Source organism: Ambystoma mexicanum, chromosome 4p (genome assembly GCF_040938575.1).
Source record: "Ambystoma mexicanum isolate Mex_15411 chromosome 4p, UKY_AmexF1_1, whole genome shotgun sequence".
In the NCBI taxonomy this organism is placed as follows: Eukaryota; Metazoa; Chordata; class Amphibia; order Caudata; family Ambystomatidae; genus Ambystoma; species Ambystoma mexicanum.
This window is the reverse complement of record NC_090927.1, coordinates 1277316835-1277342509: the sequence shown is the minus strand read 5'-3', so window position 1 is coordinate 1277342509 and position 25675 is coordinate 1277316835. Positions and strand designations below refer to the sequence as shown.

General features: G+C 47.7%; 1 protein-coding gene across 1 annotated transcript in view; it reads left to right on the top strand.

Annotated features, from left to right (window-relative positions):
• LOC138453799 (zinc finger protein 436-like) overlaps positions 1 to 25675 on the top strand; it is a 385513-nt gene that overhangs the window by 327182 nt on the left and 32656 nt on the right. The window contains exon 5 of the mRNA XM_069606966.1: positions 13611 to 13709. Within this exon, the coding sequence (XP_069463067.1) occupies positions 13611 to 13709 (99 nt within the window). The remainder of the gene's footprint in view (positions 1 to 13610; positions 13710 to 25675) is intronic.

Here is a 25675-nt window from a genome sequence, read left to right as displayed (position 1 = left end):
ATTTCATTCCTATTGATATCCTGTCTTGTTTTCCTGTGTGTGCGACGCATCTTATTATCGCCACCTCTACTGAAACTTGTTGGTCCTCTATTAATTCTTTTAGTTATTCCACATTTTGTACAGGGGATCTGTCACTTCTTTTGAATGCCCTCCTTTCCCACTGTGGCAATCCTGAATGGATAGTTGATGTGACATCGTAAAAGATATTTACTGCATGCCCTTCTATCATTTTTAGTGCTCCTATTATCGCCACTAATTCAGCTGCCTGTGCTGAATAATGTGAGGGTAGTCGCTGCTGATATGCTATTACATATTCCCCATTTATGCACTATGCTTCTGCCGTACCAGTATGTTTCCACCCTGTCTCTTGGTCAATACTTAATGACCCGTCAATATAGACCATGCCTACTCCTACTATTTCTTTCTCTTTTACCTTTATATTCCCTTCCATCCTGTCCATGTGTGCTGCACAATCATGTATGTAATCCCCTTTCTGTATTGGTTCTGCTAGGTAGATTGCTGGGTTTTTCACTTCGGTACCTTACTACCTCTGTGGCTGGGTTGGTTCTCCCTGCTCACTGTACTCAGAGAGGCACAGCTTCACCTCACTGATGAGGCCCAACAAGGCTGAAACATGTGTATGGGGTTGCTGTTGGTACTCTTGTTCAGAGAGGAATTGCCATAGCATTTCGGTGCTGGACTGCCCATGTGGGCGGGACAAAGACTGATATGCAAATGGATATTTCCCATCTGTGAAAGGTACAGTGAACAAAAAACGTGTGCTGCAAACTCTCAGCTCAGAAAAGGTTATCATGCCATGTTCCTTCTGGAGAGGAGCGCCTGCTACCCTTTTTTTAAATGTTTCATCGTCTGTTCCACACAGAATCACCATGTCTTTATGTATTACTTCTTCTTCCAGCTGTAACACCTTTTTTTTCCCCTTTAAGTCATCCTTGTGGCATTGTGCTCTGAACAGGAATTCCGAAGCCAGTCTGAACACCTTCCCCTGTTTTCCCGGTACCCATCCTAGCAGAACTTGGACCCTGTACAGGAACATGCTTTGCAATAGCGTCTGTGCTCGCAAGGTGCTTTATTTATGTACATTTTTAAAGTGCTCACACAGCCCGCGGGCTTCAAGGCTCTGTTACAGGAATTCTTTGTTTTTAGTTGCGTAGTTTGTCTTAGTTGCGTATTTATAACGCGCTTAAATACCCAGAGGTTTCTAAGCGCGGACCCGGGGATCGAACCTGTGTTGCTTCGTGTCCTCTTGCTTCCAAGGCGAGCACGTTGCCGCTGTGCTATCCTGAGCTTGCGTGTGTGCGGGCAAGCAAAGAGCTGCTACCCGGGCATAGTAAATGCTGGGCGTGTAGCACACCATCCATTTCTCTGTGAATGATTTGGTTGCATTCAATTTGCTGAACAGGTCTCTCCCCAAGATATTGATGGGTGTGTCTTTGGAGTACAGTAAGGGAGCTACAAGGTGTTGTGTCTCTGTGGTTAATGGTAAATCTTTTGTTATTGAAAATGTAGTGGGGCCATTATTGACTAGAGAGCATGTTCAAGCTCTGCCCCCCTGCCTTTCTGAGAAGAACCGACATTATAAGATTAAAAAAAGGACACGTTTGAAACTGCACTTTAAATTCTCCTGGAAATGCAGCTGGCACAAAAAATAGTTCGTTTTGCGACACAAGTAGGGGACAGGTAAGGCATTAGCTTGCACAATTAGTGTGTTTACACAAGTAGGGCAGGAAATTGTAAGGCAGACAAGGTTGCTGATAACCATAGGTAGGGAGAAATATAATGTGACAGGCATGCATCAGGAACTCAGTAGAAACAAATGCGCAGAGGATAACAACGTGACAAGCAGCTGCCATTTTAAAACTGCACCAAACACAGCAGAGAATTAAACATTGCAGCTTTAAGAGAGGAACCAGTAAGCACGCTATGTGAACAAATACATTTAATTCAGGAAAATGCTGTGGCCAGCTAGGTGGTAGCTGCCTCGAAGGAATGCGAAGGCAAAAGACTCCATAGGTGAGGGTTGCATGGCAGAACCAGATACCATTGTGTGCATCTAGCTGTTAAGGTAAATTAAGTTACGATAACACGGCAGACCATTTCAAGTCTACGGGATGAAATTAACATCCCAGGAAGTTCATAAGTAGTTGGCATATTGATGTCTCAGCAATCGGCTAGGCGCAACAGAGAAATGTGATGTGACTAAAAAGACAAGTAATTACCATGCGCGTGGTGAAAGTAGAATGATTCATAATAATAGTTATTCATAAATGTGTCAAGAAGAGGATGCCGCGATTACTGTTGCCAGAAGTGGTCCTTGAGACTTGAGACATCATGGCGGGGATATTAATATGGGCTGTTTCATTTAATTAAGAACAAAAGCTATACACTTGTCTTCACTTCCCATCTACATAAAACATGTCATCATGCAGCCAGTTCATGGAGAGTGTAACTGCATGTTAACCGATAAGCACATGTCTTTTTTCACTGCAAAAGTAATTTAGAGCCTACCAATAATGTTTAAGCATGATGAGGTAGCATGGTTTTATGGGATGGTTTATGGGTGGGATCTTAGATAAGAATTGTCAAATCATTATTTTTGGACGTATAGAATTATATATGTAGCTTAGTAGAGGGAGCCAATGACCAGGAGCGATAGGTTTATAAAAACTGCTGTTTTCTGTTACGATGTGGAGAAATCTTGAGTGAGAGCTTGGCTGTTAATCTTGTTTTTACCCGAGTTTATATTGCAATTAAAACTGGGTTGCCTTGCATTTGGCATACCACAATAACTGTGTTGTCTCTTTTTTTGGCAAATACCAGCTAGAGGGCTATTTGGCTTTTGACCTCTGTTTCAAAACCGCGGCCACCGCCTCAGAAAAGGCCTTTGTTAGATAATGCGAATCCCCCCTGCCGGATGCAGGATTTGGTTGCTCCTGTATCTATGAGAAATGAGAACTCTTTTGGTCCTATTTTCACTGCTACATCGGGTTCCCCTTTGGGGGTTGTCAGTTACTGCTAGGACTGGACACGCTCTGACTTTCTGTGGGCCCCTCTATTGCTGTGTGTTAGCGGGAAGGAGAAAGGGTTCCCTCCTACCACGCTGACCCCTATATAATGGGGCACAATGTTTTGCCCTAGCACCACTGTGGTTCCACCTGCTATTGCGGGTGGCTCAAGCATCGCTGGGACCGTTACTCCATTCTTAGTTGTCCTGTCTTGGGGCTGCACTCCTCCCTGTTGTGCTGGCACCTGCGCTGATATTAACTGCCCTGGAGGACACTGTATCTGCTGTCACTGGAGCCGCTGCTGTTTTGTTACTTGGGTTGCCTGTGTCTGTTGTAAAAATGGACAGGTGCGCACCACGTTTCCCATGTTCTGACATATGTAGCATGGTTTGAAAACCCTGTATCCTGTTGTTCCTCAATACCTTCCTCTTCCTCATTGTGAAAACCCTCTTCCTGTAGGGAAGTATCCCCCATGCATGTCATTTCCCTGTGGTGGTGTTCCCCATTGTGGTCCATACTGCGGAGGCATGTACTCTCCTTGTTGTGGTGTTTGTCCTATGGGAAACCCTCCCTTTTGTGCTGGTGCCACAGCAGTGGAATCTGGCACTAACAGTGCTCCTTGTATGTTGTATTTAGCCAGTTTCTTTTGTACTCATTTGTTTTCTGCCTTTTCGGAGTTCTCGGCTACCTGCCTCTCGCTTTCCTGCTTCCTCTTACATTCCTGCTTGTATTTCGGGCCAGCACTTCGCTTCTATACCCCAACCACTGTATCCAAGGAAGCTTTTACTTCTGTTGGCAGTCCTTTTACTAGTATGTGATAGAATTCGTCCCAGGACCTTCAAGTCTATTAGGTCCATAAATCCTGGACTCAATTTATATATTCAGCTGGGTAATCGTCACCTTTAATTTTATAAGCCATCACTGTCCTCGGGTCATAGCTGTTTGGATACATGCTTCGTAAAACCTTCCAGACATGTGCTCGACAATTGGTAAATGGAGCTCTGTTATGAACGTTGGTGCTCAATTTCTCTCCTTAATAGCCAGCCTGATTCCAAATGTTGCCAACTTGTTCTCCTATGATTGCGGCAAACAAACTTTTCATATCCTCTTCAGCCAACGTCACCCCTGCTGTCTTTTTCTCGAGTGCCTGTATCCATTTACTGGCCTCAGCTATGAGGGAGGGCATGCTACATATTAGGTTGTCCCGGTCTATTTTTTGCCAAGACACATAATGGGCTCCCCCTCGTCCCTTCTGTAGTACCGGCATTACCTGTGTCTTTGGTCCTGAGCTTTCCTCTCTAACAGCTCGTTTTAACCCCATTTCTACCTTCATTGCCCTTCTACGCAAGGTAGTGCACCAGTCCCTGTCACAGCCATCATTGTCCTGTCGTTTCTGCTCTTTTTGTCCCCTTCTCCTAAGTTTATCGGGTGTCCATTCGTCACTGTCCCCGTTATTACATTTGTCTCCTAATAACCCTTCATCTGAGGCTGCGTCTTCCTCATCCCCCTCATTGTCTTTTTTTGTTTCCTCCTCTTCATCCTCCCCATCTAATTTGAATGTTATTCTTCCCAATACCAATTCTCCATTATCCCCCTTGCTCTTTCTCCACATCTCCTCCTCTATCACCTGCTCTGCTTCACTGACTAACGTAGCAGCCTGTTGGTGATTCTTCTGCTATATATTTTCTTTCACCCGCATGTGTAGCTTCCCTCTTTGTGCTTCTTTCTCTTTTTCCCGCATTGCTTTCGTCTCGTCTCCCTTTGAGTTTGCCCGCCGAGGGTTGGTGTACCCTGCGGCTGGTCACAAAGTGGGATATAGCCATTGGTCAGTGGCGGTGAGCTCGGTCTGCTCACTCCCACTGTCTCTTCTTCTTTATTCAATTTTTACCCTTTGGTCTCCTCATATAGTTCAGAGACCTAATCTGTTTTGTCTGCTTTTTAGCTTAGAACCTTTATATTTCATTGGAGCTGTCCACATAAGCCATTATTTCCTTTCTTTTTATTCTATTACCCTGTGTTCCCCCTCATCCTGTTCTCCCAACTCTTCTCCTTTTTTTCCCAATCACACCTCTCAATGTTCACTCTGGCCCTTTGCACAGGCCCTACCAGACACTCCACTCGTTCACAATGGCCCTCTCCACAAGCCCAACCGCTCACTCAGTGCTAGCACTTGACAGCCCTCTCCTCGGGCTCACCGTTCCCTATTCTGGCACAAGAGTGTCCAGTGTCTAACCATGCATCACCTGCACACTCTTGCTGTTGAAATGCAAAAGCCTGCTATTTTACACGAGATACCTCTTGGTGCTGACTCGTCCACACCAAGCCCTCATGACTGAATGACTCTAACTACCACATGCGTGTCACTCTCTACACAAAAACCAGCACAACTTGTAACTAAATGACGCAACTATTCAATTGCCTGTACTACACACCACTCCTGTCTAACCGAGTTCACCAAACACTACGCACCTCTCCTGCTCTACTGCAGGCGGCCCACTACCTATCGGCTGCTACGCTCTAATACCTACACTACTACGACCGATCGTACATCCTTCTTACCAGATGTGTCCTATATACCATAAAAAAAATATGGGCCTCATTACGAGTCCAGCGGTAGCCATGCCGGTAAAACCGGCAGTCTGCCGCCGGACTCCTGATGATTTACCGCCGCCTGACTTCCTGGCAACACTGGGGCATTACAGACACGGCGGTCCGATAAGTCAGGCGGCAGTAATTGTTAGTCCCCATTCCCATTTGAGTCCCATGGGACTCAATGGGAATGGTGACTATGGAAGCACCGGCACCGTTACTAACGGTGCAGGTTCTTCCATGAAAGTCTGCGGGCAGGTGCCGTTCCGTCATCCAGGGCAGACCTGACAGGCGGAAAGGCAATCCACCCGCAGACTTGTACTTTGCCGGTCCAGAAACAAGGTGCCGGTAAGATTACCGGCACCGTTGCTTCCGGACTTGCAAAGTTGTAATGAGGGCCTATATCTCTCCCTCTGGGTAAGCATGCACTTTTGTGCAGCGTCTACTTACACAGTTATACTCACGTCCTGGATACTCGAGTCCCCTCGGTACTGAGCCTCCACCATGGGCTCACCCTTCACTGAGCGCGGGACGGCGCTCAGGACCTGGCAGACCATTGCAAACTTGACATCTGCAGAATCCTCATCAGTGATGCGCAGTGAACAGGTCTGCAGTTGCCAGACCCGTGCCCCCACGGAGGGTGGCCTGCATTCCCTCAGAGGTCCGTGGAAGACAGAGATCTTGCTGGGTCCTCCAGAAATGTAGTCAAGGGTCCACCAATTAGAGCATAATTAAAAACTACATTCTCAAAAAGTGGAGCAAACACCGGGCAGGCCGCAACACTGTTTATTACAGCTGGGTGAGCACAAATCAAAAAGAACATTGGATAGGCTCTGATCGAAAGGGTGACATCTGAATGGAATACGAACAGTAGTTTTATACTAAGAAATGCAATGGTCGGAAGTCCTTCGAAATATCTGCAAGTTGTAGAATTCACTTTTTCTCTGTTTCCGAGAGATTTCATTGGTTTGTGGGCATCACCTCCTCGAAGCTTACGTTGATTAGTGAAGCTTAATTGAAGCAAACAGTTTCCCATTACAGTGCCTCCCCATGTGGTGCCACATTTATTCACACCCCACCCTGGAACAACTTGTTATTACTGAAGTAACATTTGTGCTGACCACCGGAAACTTTGTTACACTGCCATTGGTCAGCACCATTGAGAAAAGAACACGTGACAACATGCAGCTGGTGGGAAAGGGGACTTTCACACGATACCTGTTGGATAATGACCTCTGCGTACTCTGTAGTAGTTACTTCTTTAGCTAATCATAGGACAGTATCTCGGGCTATGTGTAGACCCAATGTATCACTAACCTCTACCGTTCCCGGTAAAGCCCTTTGTACACAGCGTCCATGTCTTAGATTACCTGTGCCATTTCCTGTATAGCTGCCTCCACCGTCCCCCTTCTTCACTCTCGCAGTTGATAGGTGTGCCCCCCATGTCTGGTGCTGAATTAGCACCTTTAACACAAGGCCCGGGTCGAGAAATGGCTTGGGGGTTCTCTAATAGTTCAAAAAAAGTTGGCCCAATGTTTGAGGTGATAAGTAGCTATGGGAAGGTTGTCAGGAAGGATCTGTGATCTGTAAATCAAATCTTGACACTTAATGATCTGCAGCTGAGTGGAAATTAATCTTTTTATTGTTGTCACCCAATCCTGAGTCTGAACTCTCACTATTGTTTCCTTTCCTGAGGGTTGTTGGACTACAAGTAACGTAAGGGTACCCCAGTTTGTATCAGTTGAGTGTATCCCACTCTGACACCTTTTATGAAGGCATCATGAAGCAAGACACAGACAACAGATTCACTTTTCTTAACAAAAGGATTTATTTGAAATGTCAGGATGGAATAAGGCATAACTTGTCCTATGCTAAGGTGGGATTTCCCTACCTAACAAAACTAAGGAAAGTCTGTGTCAGTGAGTTCAACTTAACCATCTGTCTGTGTCCTAAACCTATACTTATCCTCACAACTAAAGATATACAATGTGTAGGTATGTCAGCACTAAAAGAAACTGTGTTCAAAATAAAGCTTGTTTTCAGCTTCCCCTTCCCCAAGTTCAAAATAGTTCCAAAAATGTTTTGGGGTTCCCTTCCCCAAGTTAAACACAGTTAGTTCCAGGATATCTCGGAGTTCCCTTCCCCAAGTTCAACACAGTTCCAGAATATCTTGGGGTTCCCATCCCCAAGTTCAACACAGTTCCAGGATATCTCTGTGTTCCCTTTCCCAATTTCAACACAGTGCCAGGATATCTCAGGGTTCCCTTTGCCAAGTTCAACACAGTGCCAGGATATCTCGGGGCTCTCGTCCTCAAGTTAAACACAGTTCCAGGTTATCTAGGGGTTCCCTTCCCCAAGTTCAAGACAGTTCCACTATATCTTGAGATTCCTGTGCCCAAGTTCAACACAGTTCCAGGCTATCTCGGGTTTCCTTTCTCAATTTCAACACCTTTCCAGGATATCTCTGGGTTCCCTTCACCTATATAAACACACATTAAGTCTCTTGACTTTTAATAATGCTTTCAGCTTAACTGTATAATCCTTTCAACTCTGTAACAGTTCAAATAGATGGTTTCTCTCACTTCAGCACTTATTACACCACACAGCCTTTGTATGTTGGCTCCTCTTCGCTCGTTTCCAAGTCAGGCTACTCAGTCTTGACGCAGTTGTCGGACCACATGGTCCACCCATTACAGGACATGCAATTGATGACCCGTGATACTTGGAAAGTTCGACCCAGCAGAAGTGGGGAGGCAGAGGATTTCAGGAAGCCTGGACTGGACCTGCAGTAGCAAAATACCCAAACTGGGATATGCCCAAACTACTGTACTCTGCCAGTATGGCCAGGCAAGTTTAAAAATGGCCAAGCCTGGGAAAACTCCACGCTGCAGAACAATGCTTTGTTTGGGTAATAGAGGACAGCAGAGACCAGGCAGGTCTTTAAGTAGACTGCAAAAAAAGAGCTGCTCAAAGGCCAGCCTACAGATTGGGCTGGAGGGAGCTGGAGGCAAAGGGTCAGACGTGGAAGCAAGCGAGAGCTCAGGGATATACACTGCTCTAGACCTGTTTTTAAGCCAATATGGAGGTTGCCACCTGGGCTTAGAAAGATCCCACATTGCCAGAGGGGTCATCAAAGCCTCCAGTAAAGGAATCCTACAATACAAAATGGCTGAAAACCAGAATTAAAACAACTCTAAATAAATAAAACACATTGAGGCAACCATGGCAACCACAAAAATACAATGTGCTACCAATCCCAAAAAACGGCTTACATAATAGGGGCAGAGGAAGGTGAGTCATGTGGCACCTTGCACAATTAAATATGGAAATCTCAACTGGGTACTGTGATGTATAGAATGTGATTATCCCAGAAACCCTGGCCTGGGACCCTTTTCATGTGGCCGGGTAAAGGCAGACGCTCCCTGATCCCGACCCTGGGGGTGGTGTTCTGCGGGAGGATCACATGAGAGGGAAACCGGGTGAGGATAACCGGAAGTATCCCTCTAATAACTTCTCTAGAGACCCTTCAGTTTTAATGGCTTATTGTAGAATTGAGGTCTATGATGAAGAAGATAATCAGAACATTGGGGACTTGAAGTCCAACTATGCCCTGAGTACTGGGATGAGGAAGAGGGACTCAGAGGCACTAAACTGCAAGATGCAGTCAAGTGTTTCTAATGACCCACACCTGAGCAGACTTTTAATTATATATAAGGCCACCTCAGGTGAAGGCCATTGAAAGTGGAAGAAGCAGGAGGTGGAGTAGTTGCAGAGGCTGTCAGTTGCGGTGTAAGGAGAAAGGAGACGCCGGAACCGCAGCTACCTTTGATGTGGATGTCGTTCCTGAGAGGGTTACTTTTATTGCAGAGGCTGTACAGAAGGAAGCAGTGTGGTAACAGGCGTACCACCCAGAGAGGGAGGCTCTCCATATTGTATGCAGTGTCCCAGTGGCCAGTGAGCGATGAGTGCACTGATGTGCTGTGTCCCATGAATGAAGAGCACAGGAGGGCATTGGGAGCAAGAGAAGATCCTTTCCTGTTCAGCGCGGGCCGCAGGAATTCCTAACTAGACTGTCGTGCAAGACCCTACCTAGAGTGAGAGCCATGCCCTGCACCCTGCACCCTTTCTCCACATGCAGAGAGGTACTGGGGAAATCGGGAGGCTGCCAGGTAATCATTATATGCGTGAAGAAACTCATCCCAGTCATAAGGCCTACATCCAAGCCCGCGTCTCTGCATCTAATAACCCAAACTTTTCAAAATCTGCAAGGAGCTAGCCAATCCTGTTGCAGTCTCTACCTCTCCTGTTTCCTCCCAGGCCCTCTGCACAGTCCTGGCTTCTCATTTCACCACTAAAACTCAGGACATCCTGTCCACTCTCTCTTCCTCTACCTCCTCTACCACCCCCGGCCCCTCTTCGGCCATGTCTCCTCCTCCTTTCTATTCCTTTCCCCTGTTCACCCCTGACGGTGTTTCTAGATGTCCGATCTAAGAAAGTCTCGTCAAAGCAGGTTCCCCCCTGCTCATCCAGAACCATCAAGGACCATATTGACACCCTTGCTCCAGCCTTGGCCGATGTCTGCAATCACTGTTTTGCCACTTGAACCTTCCCCTCCCCCTTAGCACTCCCTTGTACCCTCTGCTGATCCTAACTATCACCCAATATCCATCACTCCTTTCCTAGGCAAACTCCTGAAAAAGCTGTCCATCTCCCAGTTTAATCTGCATACTGAATCTGTTGGTTGTCTCCACGACTACCAGTCTGGCTTCAGAGCTGCCAGAAGCACAGAAACTGCTCTCCTGAACACCCGTGAAGACGTGCTCTCTGATCTTGACTCTACCTTCCTTCTGTCCTCATTCGCCTCGATCTGTCCTGTGCTTTCGACACGGTCAACCACGCCATCCTTCTCAATCGCCTCCTCAACAACCTGGGTATCACTGGTCAGGCCCTGGCCTGGTTGACCTCCTTTCTCACTGACCGACCCTCCCAGGTCCAACTTAGGTCTTTCCTCTCTTCTATCTCTCTCTCTACTTGTGGTGTTCCACAGGGGTCTAACCTTTCTCCCTAGCTTTTCAACCACTACCTGGCACCTCTTACCCACTGCATCACTACCTTCTGCTCTAACTTTCAGTGTTATGCGAATGACACCCAGCTCTCCTTCTATGCCATGATACCTGCGGGTCTGGGCGTATAACAAATGTAACAAATAAATAATAAATAAATAAACCACCTCTGCTCCTTCTCTCATACCAGACTGTCTTGCCGCAATTCAGGAATAGTATGCCACCAATGATCTCTGCCTAAATGCCTGCAAGACTGAGATCCTCCTCATCGGGACACCTGCTCCCTCCTTTCCTCTCTCTCTCTCTCTCTCTTGCCGCCCACCCTGGGCTCTCTGCCTTCTCCTTCCTGTGAGGCTAAGAATCTTGGTGTCATCTTCGGCTTCACCCTCTCCTTCACTCCTCACATCTCCGACGTCTCAAAGACGTCACACTATCAGCTGCACCTACCTCCTCAGAGGTATTCTGCCTTTTCTCACTTTCCCCAGAAGCTCACTGTCTCCAGAGCACTAGTCCTCTCTAGGATGGACTATTGCAACAGCCTCTTTCTGATTCTGCTTGTCTCTACTCTTCGACCTTTACAACTTATGCAGAACAGGACTGCGAGACTTGTCCTTGGCCTCAAGCCCAGGGATCATATCTCTCCAGCTCTGAAATCCCTCCACTGGCTCCCTGTGGCTGCAAGGATCAAGTTCAAGACTCTTTGCATCGTCCACAAGTCTTTCTGGGGCCTGGGACCATACTACCTCAAACTTTCTCTTCTTAAACATCTTCCTTCTCGAGCCCTCCGCTCATCCACCTCCAACTCTCCGAGGGTCAGACGCTTCTCCAAGCAGAGAGTGGGGGGTAGATCTCTTTCCTCGGCTGGGGCCTCCCTGTGGAACAGCCTCCCTGCCTCTCTCAAACTTGAGCAGAAGCACCTCTGGTTCCAGAAGCAACTTAAGACCTTCCGTTTTGCTTCTGCTATCTCGCTTCCTCTCCCTTGCTGATGTCCCCGACTACTCTGCAAACTGGTCACCTTGCTACCCACTGAAATCCGGCCCAGGCTCTTGCATGTCCAGTTGCCCTTCGCACTGCCTCTGGGCTCCCCTATCACTTAAGAGTATGTATCTGCAACCCTACAGTCTCTTGTATCTCTGCACTTATGAGCCACTTCTGGCATTTTTTATTGTGTTACCTGCACTTCATCCCCTCCACCCCCCGGCACGTATCCCCACGCTTTTGCACGATCTGAATGACAAAAGGCCTAACCGGCCAGATAGCACAGCGAGTAGAGTGCTACACACTGCTGACGCAGGTTCGAATCCCGGCAGGGCCAAACTCAGCCTTTCATCCTTCCGAGGTCGATAAATGAGCACCACACATGTGGGTAATAATAAGCAGCGCTCAGATGCCTGAGGGTTTGTAGCGCTATATAAATGAAAATGATTATTATTATTAAGATTCTTGTTTTGTCTGCCTTCTGCCCACCCCACCCCCGTCCTTGTCTTGACGCACCTAGAAACACTTGTGTACAGGCGCGTTATAAATGACTTATCATATCATATCAAGAATGAGACTAAAAAGATAGAATTGAATGATTTCAACTAGTAACCCTGAGACAGACCATAACAAACAACCCGGTCAGGGAAGACCAGTGTCACTTGAAGAGGGAAACGTGCCACAGTCCTGGGGACGGGATAGCATAGAAAAAAGCATTTTTCAAGGTAAGTGAGCAATATATATAAAAGGGAGATTTAACCAACCCAGGTGCAGAGCCAACAGAGACAGGGAACTAAAAGCCTGGGAGTAAGGGCAACCACTGTATAACGGCAGAGTTGAAGGCCGGAGAAAGTACAACCCAGAACCACATAACAAGAAAGGCGAGCTAAAGGTCGCCAGTGTACAAGATAAAAGAGCAGACATCCTCAGAGAGAGATCCCATGGCAAAGTTAGCCAAAAAGGGAATCATGGGAAAAATACTTTAGGAAACACATATATATGTGATGAAAAGTGGGTGAGGACCTACTCCAAAGATTGGGCCACATAAAGCACTAGACCCAAGAGTTACTTTGAAGAACTACAAGAGTTGATAAGAGAGACTATCACAGGAGATTACGCTAAGAATGAAATGAGCCAAAAAGAAACATATATAAAAAGTCTATCCAAGAAGAAGAGAAGACCAGGACAGGAAGAAACCTACTCTTGGCGTATTTACTTTAGTTATATTCAGTGCTAGGGTCAGAAAGTTAATTGGAATGTAGGACATATCTTCTTTGGAGTTCCTGACATCTGACGAGCACCTTTTACTTCCTTTAGATAGGTACGGTATGCACTTTAGCAATAGGGAAAGATGGGCATTATTCTTATAATTTTTATTACAGAGAGTACAGAATGTTCTCAATGTGTCTGACTCCTTCTTCCAACCCACCACATAACCTTATAAAAATCAAAGTATCTACCCCCACAAAATACCTTGTTTATTTATTTGTATATACACTGTATGCCAACACTAGTATGAAAACCGCTGAGGGATTAAACGGAAATACAACCTAAAAATGGTCTACATGATATAATGACAATGGTAAAAAGACATCCTCGAATAGTAAGCATAATGTATTTAACTTTGTAATTAAGCTTTCAAAAAGAGATGTAGGGATGGTCGACCTGTATTTATGAACATCACACTAGGCAGTCTGCCCTCTCGGTTGTTCGATTTTTCTGAAAATTGCTTCATGGTCCTGCAGAGTTGTGCCATTGCTGGGTGATACGTAGAAATTAGGGATACTTGTTTCATTGGTTTCCTTCATTTGATTTTAAATGGTTTATCTATGCATCTGCTGTATTTTTGGGGGGTTTACAAAAGCTTTCTCTGGGCACCTGGAACATATCACATGATATTCATATTGTTTGTTTAAAAATGAAGCATCACCAAAACTACCTTTTCTCTTACCAGAACATGAAGTTATTTCATTTATCTTTAAAGAAGAGCAAGACCTGTATCCCATTGACTGTCAGAGCTCTGTGTGGGAAGAATGTATTGATATCCACAATGGTGAGTTAATATCATTTGTATGTAAAAGAGAATATGTAGATATGTATATCAACACAATCTGCAGTTTTGAAGGAGACTCAATAAATCAAAATATGTTATTTATGGTCCTTGCAAACAAATCTAAAACATGAAGACCCAGAACGATCAACCTACAAGTAAAGAGTTAATACATGTTTAGATTCTCAAACAAAATGACATGAGATGCGCTACACTTGTGCCGAAAAAATTCAGATGCCCTTTTTCACTCCTTTGTGCATTTGAGCAAACCATGGGGCATTTCTGCGCATCCCTAATCCAAACATGGGATACGCTCTAAAATGTGCTCAATAAGACGAGACACCATCCTGCGCTTGTTTGTAATAGGAAGAGTGCATTGTATGATAGGGTCTTTCGAGATCTTTTCATGCATTATTTTATAAGTGCAACAGCAAAAGTATGAACGCTGTTGTCTCACTTGAATTTCCCTCAAACAGGGATGTTTTTTCTTTTTCTCTTATTTTACAGTGACAGGCTCTTTAAGAGTCTGTCTCTGTGAAATGTGACCCCACCACACACCTGGCTGCCAGACGCCAGTCGTACATAGTGTTTGGAGCCTTCTCGACAGTAATGTATGCAAGGGTGCTGGACAGAGCCCCCATGAATTGAGCGGGACCCCCCTTTGAAAATAAGGTGACCTGTGTATTTCTGAAATTAACACAAATGAAAAAAGCACCTCCTGTGCGCTTTTTCAGTTGCGTTCACTTTTTTAGTACCTTCCCCATCACAGGTAAAGCAACAAAAAATCCCCTTATATGTATCACTTGCAATTCATTGTTAATCTGCATGGGCATGGGAAGGAATCGTTCTTAAAGCACAGGGAAGCTGGTTACATATGTATGGTACTAGTCCCCTGCCACAGCCCTGGGGACTGGCATGGTCATCTTGGGGAGCCCCCATGCAGCACCTCTGGGTCCAGCATCATGGTGAAGGTGGCAGGAGCTTGCCCTGGTGAACACCCCAACTGCAACCCCCAGGCACAGGCATTCACTTCGTCACTAAAAACAAAACGTCTGTTTCATATGTCTATTGTCCCTGTCTATCGCCAGATGAACGGGTGAGGGTCTCAGCCGAGTGAAGAAAAAAGCGTGGAGCAGAAGCCGAATGCAAACTGAGCAGGGACAAGCTGAATAGGACTTGGAATGCTGCTGTGCTGCCGAGTAGCCGAGTGCATTCCTGAGGGCAACCACAGTTTCACTACAGTATAGAAAACATCTACCACTGTGCACTAGAGGTTGGCTGGAAAACTCCACCTGGATGTAGATCAAAGAGATGAGAAACTTGGAGACGTGGCAGGGGCGCTACGAAACCTACATTTGGGGGGGGCTAACTGATGATGGGATGGGCCACTATTTAAACTGGGCGTGGCAAACTTGGAGGCTGCTATCCTTGCACACATGCATGCATTATGAGATGAAACACAACACCCTTTAGCACTGCTACTTTCAGAAAAGGCTTCCCTCTTGTCTCTGCCAAACAAAAAGCAAGTGTGCATCAGCCCCTTCCCCTCAGATGTGCGCATCCATGTGGAGGGGGCTGATGTGTCCATTTCATTTTTGTTAGTCAGAGAGGCGAGGGAAGTCTTTCTTGAAACTAGCAGCTTTAAAGGTTTGCTGTCTTTGTACAAAGACCTTTATCTGCACAAACACAGTAACACTTTAAAGGCGCCGGTTTCAGAAAAGACTTCTTTCCCCTTTCTGACTAACAGAAAACTATTTAACGCAACACCTTGAGCTAATCGGGCTTCAGCCCCTCCCCTCACATTTCGGGCGGGGGGGTTTGAAGTCCGATTCGCTAAAATGGTGTTGCGCGCGTGGACACTGGCAATAGCAACTGGAAAGACTGATACAGAGGTGCCATAGGAAGGAGTGGTGAGGCTTAGAAGGTTCGGACATGGTGCTGGTATCTGGTGAGAAGAAAAACTTTTTGGGCACATTGTAGTGACGGCAGCACTGGCAAACTCCTGGAAACCACATGTTGAGAATTTTGTTTCTCCAGCATGGGGTCTGGCATGGATTCACATACTCATGAATATTCCCCATCAGGTTGGGAATCTTCAGTAAAAAAAGAAACTGATTTACTTTCACTTTAAAACTGTATTTCGAATGGATTGTGTCCTCCCACGTATTCCTCATCTTATGATAAATCGTTATCCTGCCAGCCTCGCTGCTTCGGAAAAAAATTTCGGCACAGGGCTCTGCGCGTGAGATCGTGGTGTCGATGTCGCTCGACGGGCTGCTGGAGTGGGAGCTTGTCGTTTTAGGAAAGTTGAAGTTTCCGCAGTACCGCGTCAACGTCACCATCAGTATAAATAGCTTGTGCCACGCCCGTTGGCTTCAGTTCTGTTTTTTCGAGGAAATATTGGAGGAACACCCAGGCGTGCCTCATGACTGATAGACTCTTCATGAGAGGAAAGTGTAAGAAACGCAAACTGTACTGCGGGGTAGGATTGGGAGGGGCAATGAGGAATACGTGGGAGGAACATCCAGTCGAAACAACGTTACAGTTGGTATGTATCTTGTTCTTCGAATGGATTGTGTCCTCCCACGTATTCCTCATCTTATGATAGACTCCCATAGCAGTGGCAATTTTGGAGGCGGGAGCACTAGTTACTGTTTTCATGGACGGAATGAAGTACTGCCTTGGCAAATAAACCCTCATTGGAGGAGGAAGCATCTAAGCAATAATGCTTGATGAAAGTATGCATCGATGTCCATGTTGCAGCTGAACAAATATCTGATGCAGGGACTCCCCTCTTCAGAGCCGCAGAAGTAGCCATCCCCCTAGTGGAATGGGCTCGAAGCCCATCTGGGGGGGTCCTTTCTCACCAATCTGTAGCATTCAATTATAGCCAGAATGATCCAGCGGGATATGGTTTGTTTTGTCACCGATAATCCCAAGTTATGACCTGTATAACCTACAAAGAGTTGGTCCTCTTGACGTAATTTTGACATTCTTGAAATGTAAAAACCGAGTGCCCTTTTGGGGTCCAGTCTATAAAGTCTCTCGTCTTCTTTGCCCAAATAAGGAGGAGGAGGATAGAATGTTGGTGATATGTTTTTTTGTGACAAATGGAAGTCAACTACTTTTGGTAAAAAGGAAGGTTTAACTTTAAGAACTACCTTGTCCTTGTAAAAAGTAGTAGTATATGGAGGTTTACATGAGAGAGCCTGTCGTTCACTAACTCTGCGGGCTGATGTTAAAGCCACAAGAAGGACCGTTTTTAGTTTTTAATGTTAGAAGCCTCAAGGGACAAGAGTGCAGAGGCTCAAAAGGTATACAAATTAGAAACTTAGGTACTAGATTTAAATCCCAAGTTGGGACATGAAAAGAAAATGGAGGGTATACATTAGTAAGCCCTTTCAGGAATTGAATTATCAATGGAATTTTGAAGTAAAAAACCTCTTCCGAGCAGCGCTTAAAAATGGATAGCACAGCCAGATATCCTTTTATTGTTCCAATCTGGTGCTCCAGATTGGCTAGATGTAATAGGAAAGAAAGCACCATTGGTGTGCCACATTGAAAAGGGTCCACATCCTTATCTCTGCACCAGTTACTGAACTTGTTCCAACAACACCGGTACAAGGATTTTGTTGCTGGCCTTCTGGCCGAAAGCAAAATTTCCATTACGTCATCCGGAAGATCCCAATCCTTGTATCTCAACCTCTCAGAAAACATGCGTGAAGGTTCAGTGTCTTGACCTCTGGATGGAGAACCCGACCTTCCTCTTGCGAGAGAAGATCCTCTCTTTGCGGAAGACTTATTGGAGGGCAGATGGACATGTCCAGAAGGTCCGGGTACCACATCCTCGTGGCCCAATCTGGGGCAATTAGGATCATGGTTTTCCTGAACTTTCTCAACCTCCTGATTACTTAAGGAATCACGGGGACTGGAGGAAATGCGTACAGAAGTGGGAACTTCCACTCCACCATGAACGCGTCTCCTAGAGCTCCGATCAGAGGAAATTCCCTTGAGCAGTACTGTTCGCACTTCCGGTTTACCGTGGTTGCGAACAGATCCACTTGAGGGGTTCCCCAAAGGGCGAAGATCTCCAGAAGGACTTCCTGAGCTAGCTCCCACTCGTGAGAGATCGTGCTCTGCCTGCTCAGAGCGTCTGCCACCGTGTTCTGCTCTCCGTCTAGGTGAACTGCCGCTAGAGAGATTCCTTCTCGTATTGCCCAGAACCAGAGCTGCATTGCCTCTCTGCACAGTGGTAGTGACCCTACGCCTCCTCTCTTGTTGAGGTAGTACATGGCCACCGTGTTGTCTGTCATTATCAGGACATTCTTTCCCTGTACAGAGGGCAGGAAGGCCTTCAACGCTAGTTTGATTGCCCTCAGCTCCAATAGGTTGATGTGTAGTTTGGACTCCGATGGAGACCAACGACCGCTGATTGTCAGATCCCCACCTCCAAAATTGCCACTGCTATGGGAGTCTATAGTAAGATGAGGAATACATGGGAGGACACAATCCATTTGAAGAACAAGTTACTTATCAACTGTAACGTTCTTTCGACTGGAAGTTCCTCCCACGTATTCCTCATCACCCCTCCCAATCCTACCCCGCAGTACAGTTTGCGTTTCTTACACTTTGCTCTCACAAAGCGTCTATCAGTCATGAGGCACGCCTGGGTATTCCTCCAATATTTCCTCGAAAAAACATAACTGAAACCAACGGGCGCGGCACGCGCTATTTATACTGATGGTGACGTTGACGCTGTGCGGAGCCCGTTTAGGGACATCGATGCCACAACCTCGTGCACAGTGCCCTCTGCCGGAAAAAAATTCCGAAGCAGCGAAGCTGGCAGGATAACGATTTTGTCATAAGATGAGGAATACGTGGGAGGAACATCCAGTCGAAAGAACGTGATAGTTGGTAAGTAACTTGTTCTTCTCCTTTAAACCAATCACTGTCCTCTAGGTCATACTGCCCCATCCAATGACAGCCCTCTCCTTACGCCCCTCCTCTGGCAGCCATCTTCAGATTTTTACTGCACGCTTCAGTGTTGGGAGTCCTCGAGTTTTTGACGGAAAAAGGTTCTATTTTTGTTCCCGAAAGAGCCTGTGTGCTGTCTTCTCCATCTGCTGACAGCGAGGATCCGTTGTCTGTGAATTTCAGCACCCCTCAAGGGCGAAGATCGTCAAAGATTACAGAAGGCCATCAGGCCTAGTACGGGCCCTCCGACCATGAAGGAGGAGAAGAAGGAGGTAAGAACCCTCTTCAAGTCCTGCACCAAGTGCGGGCTACGGAATTTGTTTGTTAAAGACAAGCACCTTCAATGCCTCTACTGTCTGCATCCAGACCACAAGGAAGGAGAGTGCAAGATATGCCTCAATTTCTCCAAGAAGATGACCATGGGTAGGCACAGTAGACTGGCGGCGTGGCAAAATGCTGAGCAGGGTCATGCCTCACCCAGGACCAGCCGGTCCGAGGAACATTCTTCTAAGTCCTTTGAGGGTGCCTCATCTGTGGGGGCCCAAGACAAGACCAAGAACAGCAAGTCCGGGTCCACCAGGGTCGCCACGGAAGCAGGTCCCACGGTGGACAGGGCGCGATTGACATCACCCTCCGCCTCCATTGCCAACCGGCAATGGAGCTCCTCCTCGAAAAGGAAATTGTCCAACCCAACTATACTGCGGAAGAAGCCTTAGAAGCCGTGGACAGGATAAGACTTTGTTGACGATAGAGTTGGTGGCGGCTGCTCTCACGACAGTTAAGGGGGCTGATCCGTTGAAGGTAGCCCTCACAGCACAGACGGTATCCCTGCCCCTGAGGTGCATAACTGGCAAAGTCTGCTGGCACGCCAGAAAAAGGGACATTGTCTCAGAACCCAGTTCCAGTCCCTCAGGGTGGGAAAAAAGGGGGGGGGCAAGGGAGCCACGGATCCGTGTCCCAAAACATGGAAGTTTCATCCACGTAGATGGCGAAGACCTGGAGTCCTTACACACGGTCCATGAGGACGTGGCAGAGGAGGAGGACGACGGCATGGGGAATAGTGTTACGATCACAACAGCTCAGCCGAGGTATGTATCTCTGGACATCCTATCGACCCTCCGCACCTTGGTGTCTGAGGTCCAGAAGAGGATGCCACAGGACCCGGTTCCAATGGTCCCCCAGGCCTCCAATCAGCCGCCAGCAAAGAAGAGGAAGCGTAATCCGATGGCCCCATTTCAGCCTCCCCATCTGAATCGGGCCCCCTCTCTCCCAGCAGACCCAAACACAGGTACAGGGACGGATATGGCCACGATGGCGAGGATATCATCGCAACGGGCGGCGGGTCTCCGCCGCCTAGTGCGTCCCCTCTGGATGAGGTGGGTTTGTTCCATTCCATGATCGCCAGAGCCTCCGAGCTATTCCAGCTTGTGACCGAAGAAACTAGGAAGGAGGGTTTCTTGCATCAGAAATGCGAGGCCAAGAGGAAGACAATCATGGCGGTTCCCCTTATGGACGATGTGTGGGAGGAGGGCCTGGCCCTCTTGAAGAACCCTTGCATGGCTCCGGCCAAACAGGATAGACTGAAGAAGAAGTACTGGGTGCTGGAATCCGCACACAAATGCCTGAGGTCGTAACCATCGTTGGATTCTGTGGTTTCGTCAACCACGAGGAAATGTCAGCTAACCCGTCCTCGACGTCTTCAGGCCCTCCGGACAGCGATGGGAAGGAAGGTGATTTACACTGCAACGTCCACCATCAAGCGGCCAACGCACTGGCGGTCCAAGCCAGGTACGACAGGAAGCTGTGGTACAAGCTGGGTCCGATCTTGGAGTTCCCTCCTCAACGACAACAAGATGGAGCCAATCGCTCTCTTCCAGGAAGGGGAGGTAACGTCGGCTCACACCATCACAGTGGCGCTGGACGTTGCTAACACAGGGTTCCTGCAGATGGGGAACTGTGTATGCCTTCGTCGCCAAGGCTGGATGAAGGCCACGAATTTCCACCAGGAAGTCCAGGCGAAGGTACTGGACATGCCTTTCGACGGAGATAACCTTTACGGGAAGCTTGTCGACGAGTTCCTACAGGCCATCAAGGCAGATACGAAGATGGCTCATTCCCTGAGCACTCTCCAGTAGTACTGCTCTTCTTTTCGCTCCTCCAGAGAAAGGTTGAGCAAGTCTTCCAATGGTTTCTCGTCATCGTACCATCAGCCTTTCAGATCCACCATTCAGGAAGCCTACAGAGGCCATTCCCAGGCCTACGGTGGCAGAGGACAGCATAGCCATCGCCCGCAGTGCAGGACGCTGGCGCCGAAGCAAGCCTGAACCGACCAGGTGGTTAGGCCCCCACACGTGCACCCCAGTGGGAGGACGGCTGATGGGGTTCATCAGCTTGTGGAAACCACTGACAGATGGGTGCTGGACACTCTCGCCCAAGAAGAGTCCCTGGAGTTTCAGAGCAGGAGTCCACGGATCCCTCCATCAGGAGCAGCACATACCTCAGCTCTTGGAGGAGGCACGGGCCATGCTGCAAAAAGGGTGATAGAGCTAGTACGCCAGCGACTCCGGGGGTCCATACTCTATTCAAGATACTTTTTGGTCAGAAAGAAAACAAGGGGTTGAAGGCCCATTCTAGATTTATGACGTCTGAACAAATACCTCAATTCCCAAACATTCAGGATGGTCACGTTGCAACACGTGCTCGGCCAACTGGAAAAAGGTGACTTCTTGACGTCGCTGGACCTGGAGAACGCCTACTTCCAAGTTCCCATTCAATTGGAAACACTGAATGTTTCTACGCTTCGTATGGGGCAGCACTACCATTTCAAGGCCCTACCTTTCGGCTTAAAGTCGGCCCCAAAGTATTCATTGGTGTCTACAGCGTATACAAATATACCAGAAACCTCGACAACAGGCTCATCCGGGCCCGGTCGTGAGAGCTGGCCATCGGACACACAGCAGCGACCGTCCAGCTGCTGACGGATCTGGGATTCTCCATCAACTATCTAATGTCCTGCTTGACAGCATCGCAGGATGCGCTGTTCCTAGGAGCCAAACTCAATATGATCACCTGCCTGGCGTCACCCGCGGAGGAGAGGGTAGCGGTCATTAAAGGGAAGGTGCAGCGGCGGTAGTCGATGAAGACCACTGCAGTGCAAACCATCAAGTCGTTCCTCAGCATGATGTCCTGCATCTACCTCATCCGGCACTGCAGGTCGCAGATGCAACCTCTTCAGGAGTTCCTGGACGCTCGCTGGATACAGGTGTCCGAAGCTTCGTGGACAAGATCATTATCGACGAGGAGTTCCATCAGGCTATAAGGTGGTGGGGCGTCTGCTCCAACATTGCCTGGGGAAAAGGGTTTCAAAACCCTCCATAACAGGAGACGGTCACCACAGATGCTTCCCTGGAAGGCTGGGGAGCCCACACCGGACGTCTGCGCGCCAGTGGCATGTGGCTGCCGGAGGAGAAGGATCTCCATATCAACATCCTGGAGCTACGGCCAGTGTTCCGGGCTCTCAAATCCTTCCTTCCGTCTCTGAAGGGCAAGGTGGTGAAGAACTTCAAGGACAACACCACCACAATGTTCTACTGTTAGGCAGAATTGCATGCAGTACCCTCTGGTACCACTACACACAATTAGGACTACAGGTGTTAGCCAACCCAACCTTTGGTATAGGTCTGTACCACACAGTTTTTGGTAGCGAGCTGAGCAGCCAGGCTTATCTCAAGAGTGAATGTGAGCAGTACAAATAGTTACACAGAGGACCTTCAACAGGGCTTCTTGGTAAAACACTTATTAATTTATTACACCATCATTTAGAAAACATTTCACTAGTAGAAGACAACTTAATATTATATACCAATACACTTCAATACAAAACTCTTAAACAGTACAAATAGTTTCAGTTCACCTGAGGAGTTCAATTCAAGTCAATAGACCAGGCCAAAGTCAATGGGCTAGTGTTCTGGATAGGAAAGAGCAGTTCTGGTATCAAACGGTAAAGTCTTTGCAAAAGTTCTCAGTAGGAGTTTAGGCGAAAAAGAATCATTTGTTGGGCCACAAGATGATTAGGCCTGCAAGTTGGGAAAGTTTCCCAAACTTTCACAGTGAGAGTGGCGTTCTCTCAATCGGGTTGGCACAGTACCTTAGTATGAATAACAAATGCAGCTGAAGTCGTTGGTTCCTGGCAGTTCCTGCAGGTCTCACTGTTCCTGAAGGTCTCACTGTTCCTGAGCCTCAGTCGTGGGGACAAGAGGGAGGACATCGGGGGACTCCTGCACTGCACGGGATTGTCAAAAAAGCAAACAAGATGGAGTCACTTCAGTTCCAGTAGCTGTAGATTCAAGCACACAAGCTGGTATCCCACTCCCTAGTTGATCCTAACCAGCCTTGAGAATGGTGTCCAGGTGGTTTACGAGTTGATTGGTCCCACCAACTCAAAGGAAGAAGTCGTCCTTGAAGGGGCTTCTCTGTCGAGATGAACTTGGCAATTCGGACCTGCAGCAGGGCTTCACCGGGCAGACCAACAGTCCAGGAGTTGCAGCAGTCGTCCTCTTCCAGCTCTTCTTCGGTTCTATCATTCCAGTGGTCGACTCTGCTTTCCAGTCCAAGAGACTCGCCTTTTAAACAGTTTCTCCCTTTCATTCCAGCCTAGCTGTCACTCACCCAGCAGGGTGGCTGAATCACGCCAAAGTGCATTTGGGTCTCCTAGGAGATTAAGCACAGGGAGTTTCGGGCACCTCTCTCACTTCCTGCCCACTGCACACACTCAGACGCCAGAGGCGGTCTTCAGTCCTGAAGCCCGCCAAAGGCACACGAACAAAGGAACCAAACCTTGTTTGGCGCACAGAGACAAAACACTAGACGGACCTTTTCAAAAAGAAATGGCGAAAAAAGAAGATCGGGACCTGTTTAAACAAAGGAGCTTAAGGCGCCATCTTGTAAAACATGGCTCCCGCGATTTTTAGTTACTGGTGTTCGCGGTCGGGAAAAATCATGGTAGTTCATTGTAAAACCACTGCCACCTGCCTTTTCAATAGGAAAGGGTAGCATTTGACTGCTACATGAGTATTTAGACACAGCGGATACTATGTAACCCCTCCAGCACTCCATTGTAAGTTTAGGAATTTGGAAAGACTAGTAAAGTCAATTTCACTTTACATTCTCTGGGAAACAGTAGTTAATCCCAGATAAAGTATTTAAACCTTTGGGAAGTCTAAAAGACATCCCTGTGTCACTTCACTCAGGGTGCTGTGTAACACATATGCAAAGATGATGTCTATGGAGTTATTTAAAACCCCATAATCAAAGAAAGGACACAAGTGAAAAACCCACATCAAAATACATGAAAGAGTGGGGAAAAAGGCTCACACTCTTTCCAGGAAAGAATAAAGTCCTCAAAAATCCAGCAAAGTTGCTGGGGGTCTCTAGGTTGAAGGCAATTAGCACAATTATGAGAATTCGCCCTAACATCTACATAAGGAAACGGGGGGGGGTAAGCAATCCCCAGCGCTCTCCAAGGAAGCACAGGACTTGTGGCACTGGGCCGTCGGACAAGAGATGTTCCTCATTATTCTTCTTCTAGCGGGAGTCAAGAACACCACCGCACACTCCCTCAGCAGGGAGTTGCGCTCCTGCCACGAGTTGGAACTTCGGCAGGACCAGGTGGACTGCATCTTCGTTATGTGGGGCAGGCCCCAGATCTATCTGTTTGTGACAGCAGCGAACTCCAAATGCCAGAAGTTTGCCAGCAGATTCCACCAACCAAGGAGCATGGGGGATGCGTTCTCATTCCCGTGGGAAGGCCTGTTCCTGTACGCGTTTCCTCTGTTGCCTCTCCTGCTGCGAGTCATCAACACACTCAGTCAGACAGTGCCAATACAGGATTATACACATTGCCCCGGCGTGGCCGTGGGCAGATTTGGTATCCAGACCTTCTCAGTGTGTCGGCGTCACCCCGGTCAAGCTGCTGGTAGTTCCGGATCTTCTCACCAGACAAGGTGGTGCAATCCTACATCACGACCCAGGGTCCCCGAACCTAAAGACTTTGCTCCTGCAGCACTAGTTTGGTGGATACGAGTTGCCTGCAGACTGCAGGCAGAGAGATCCTCGCCAAGGCTATAGCGTCGTTGACATTGAAGTGCTACGGTCACAAGTGGAAGCGTTTCGCGACATGGTGCCGGTTTAAGAGGATTACCCTGCTGAGGATCACGGCCCCGCAAATTCTTCCATACTTTCTCTCCTTGGCCAAGTCTGGCCTGGCACACGCTTCTATCAAGGTGCATCTGGCACCAGGTCTCTGGGAAGATCTGCACTGTGGTCTCACTGACTCATCAAGGAGTTCCTCAAAGTACTTTTTCGATCTTTTCTGCCGGTGAAGGCTCCTGCCCCGGCGTGGGAACTCAATGTGTTTCTGACGAGGCTCATTGGGGCCCCCCTTCGAGCCGATGCATCAGGCCCCTCCCAAGTTCCTCTCATCGAAAATGCCTTTCCTTGTGGCCATCACCTCTGCCAGGAGGGTTGGTGAGATCCAGGCCCTAGCCTGCAAGCAACCATACCTGACTTTCCACAAATCGAGAGTGGTGCTATGGACGCACCCCTCTTTCATGCCAAAGGCTCTGTCAGAATTCCACTTCAACAAGCCTTTGGTGTTCTGTTTTTTTTCCAAAACCTTTATCACTGGCTGAAAGGGCCTTGCACTCGATGGACGTTGCTTGTGCATTGAAGTTCTATGTGAAGCACAAAAGGTTTTCGGAAGACTTTGCAGCTGTTCGTGAACTTTGGTCCTGTGAACCATGGGAAGGCCTTGTCCAAGGCTTCCATTTCAAGGTGGCTGTCCGGCTGCATCATGCATTGTCATCGGCTGGCGAACCGACCAATGCCCGGCCGTCGCACAGATCACTCCACCAGAGCCATCGATGCAACGAGGGCGCTCCTGTCTGGTGTGCCCCCGCAGGATATCTGCAGAGCTACGACGTGGACCCACGCACACT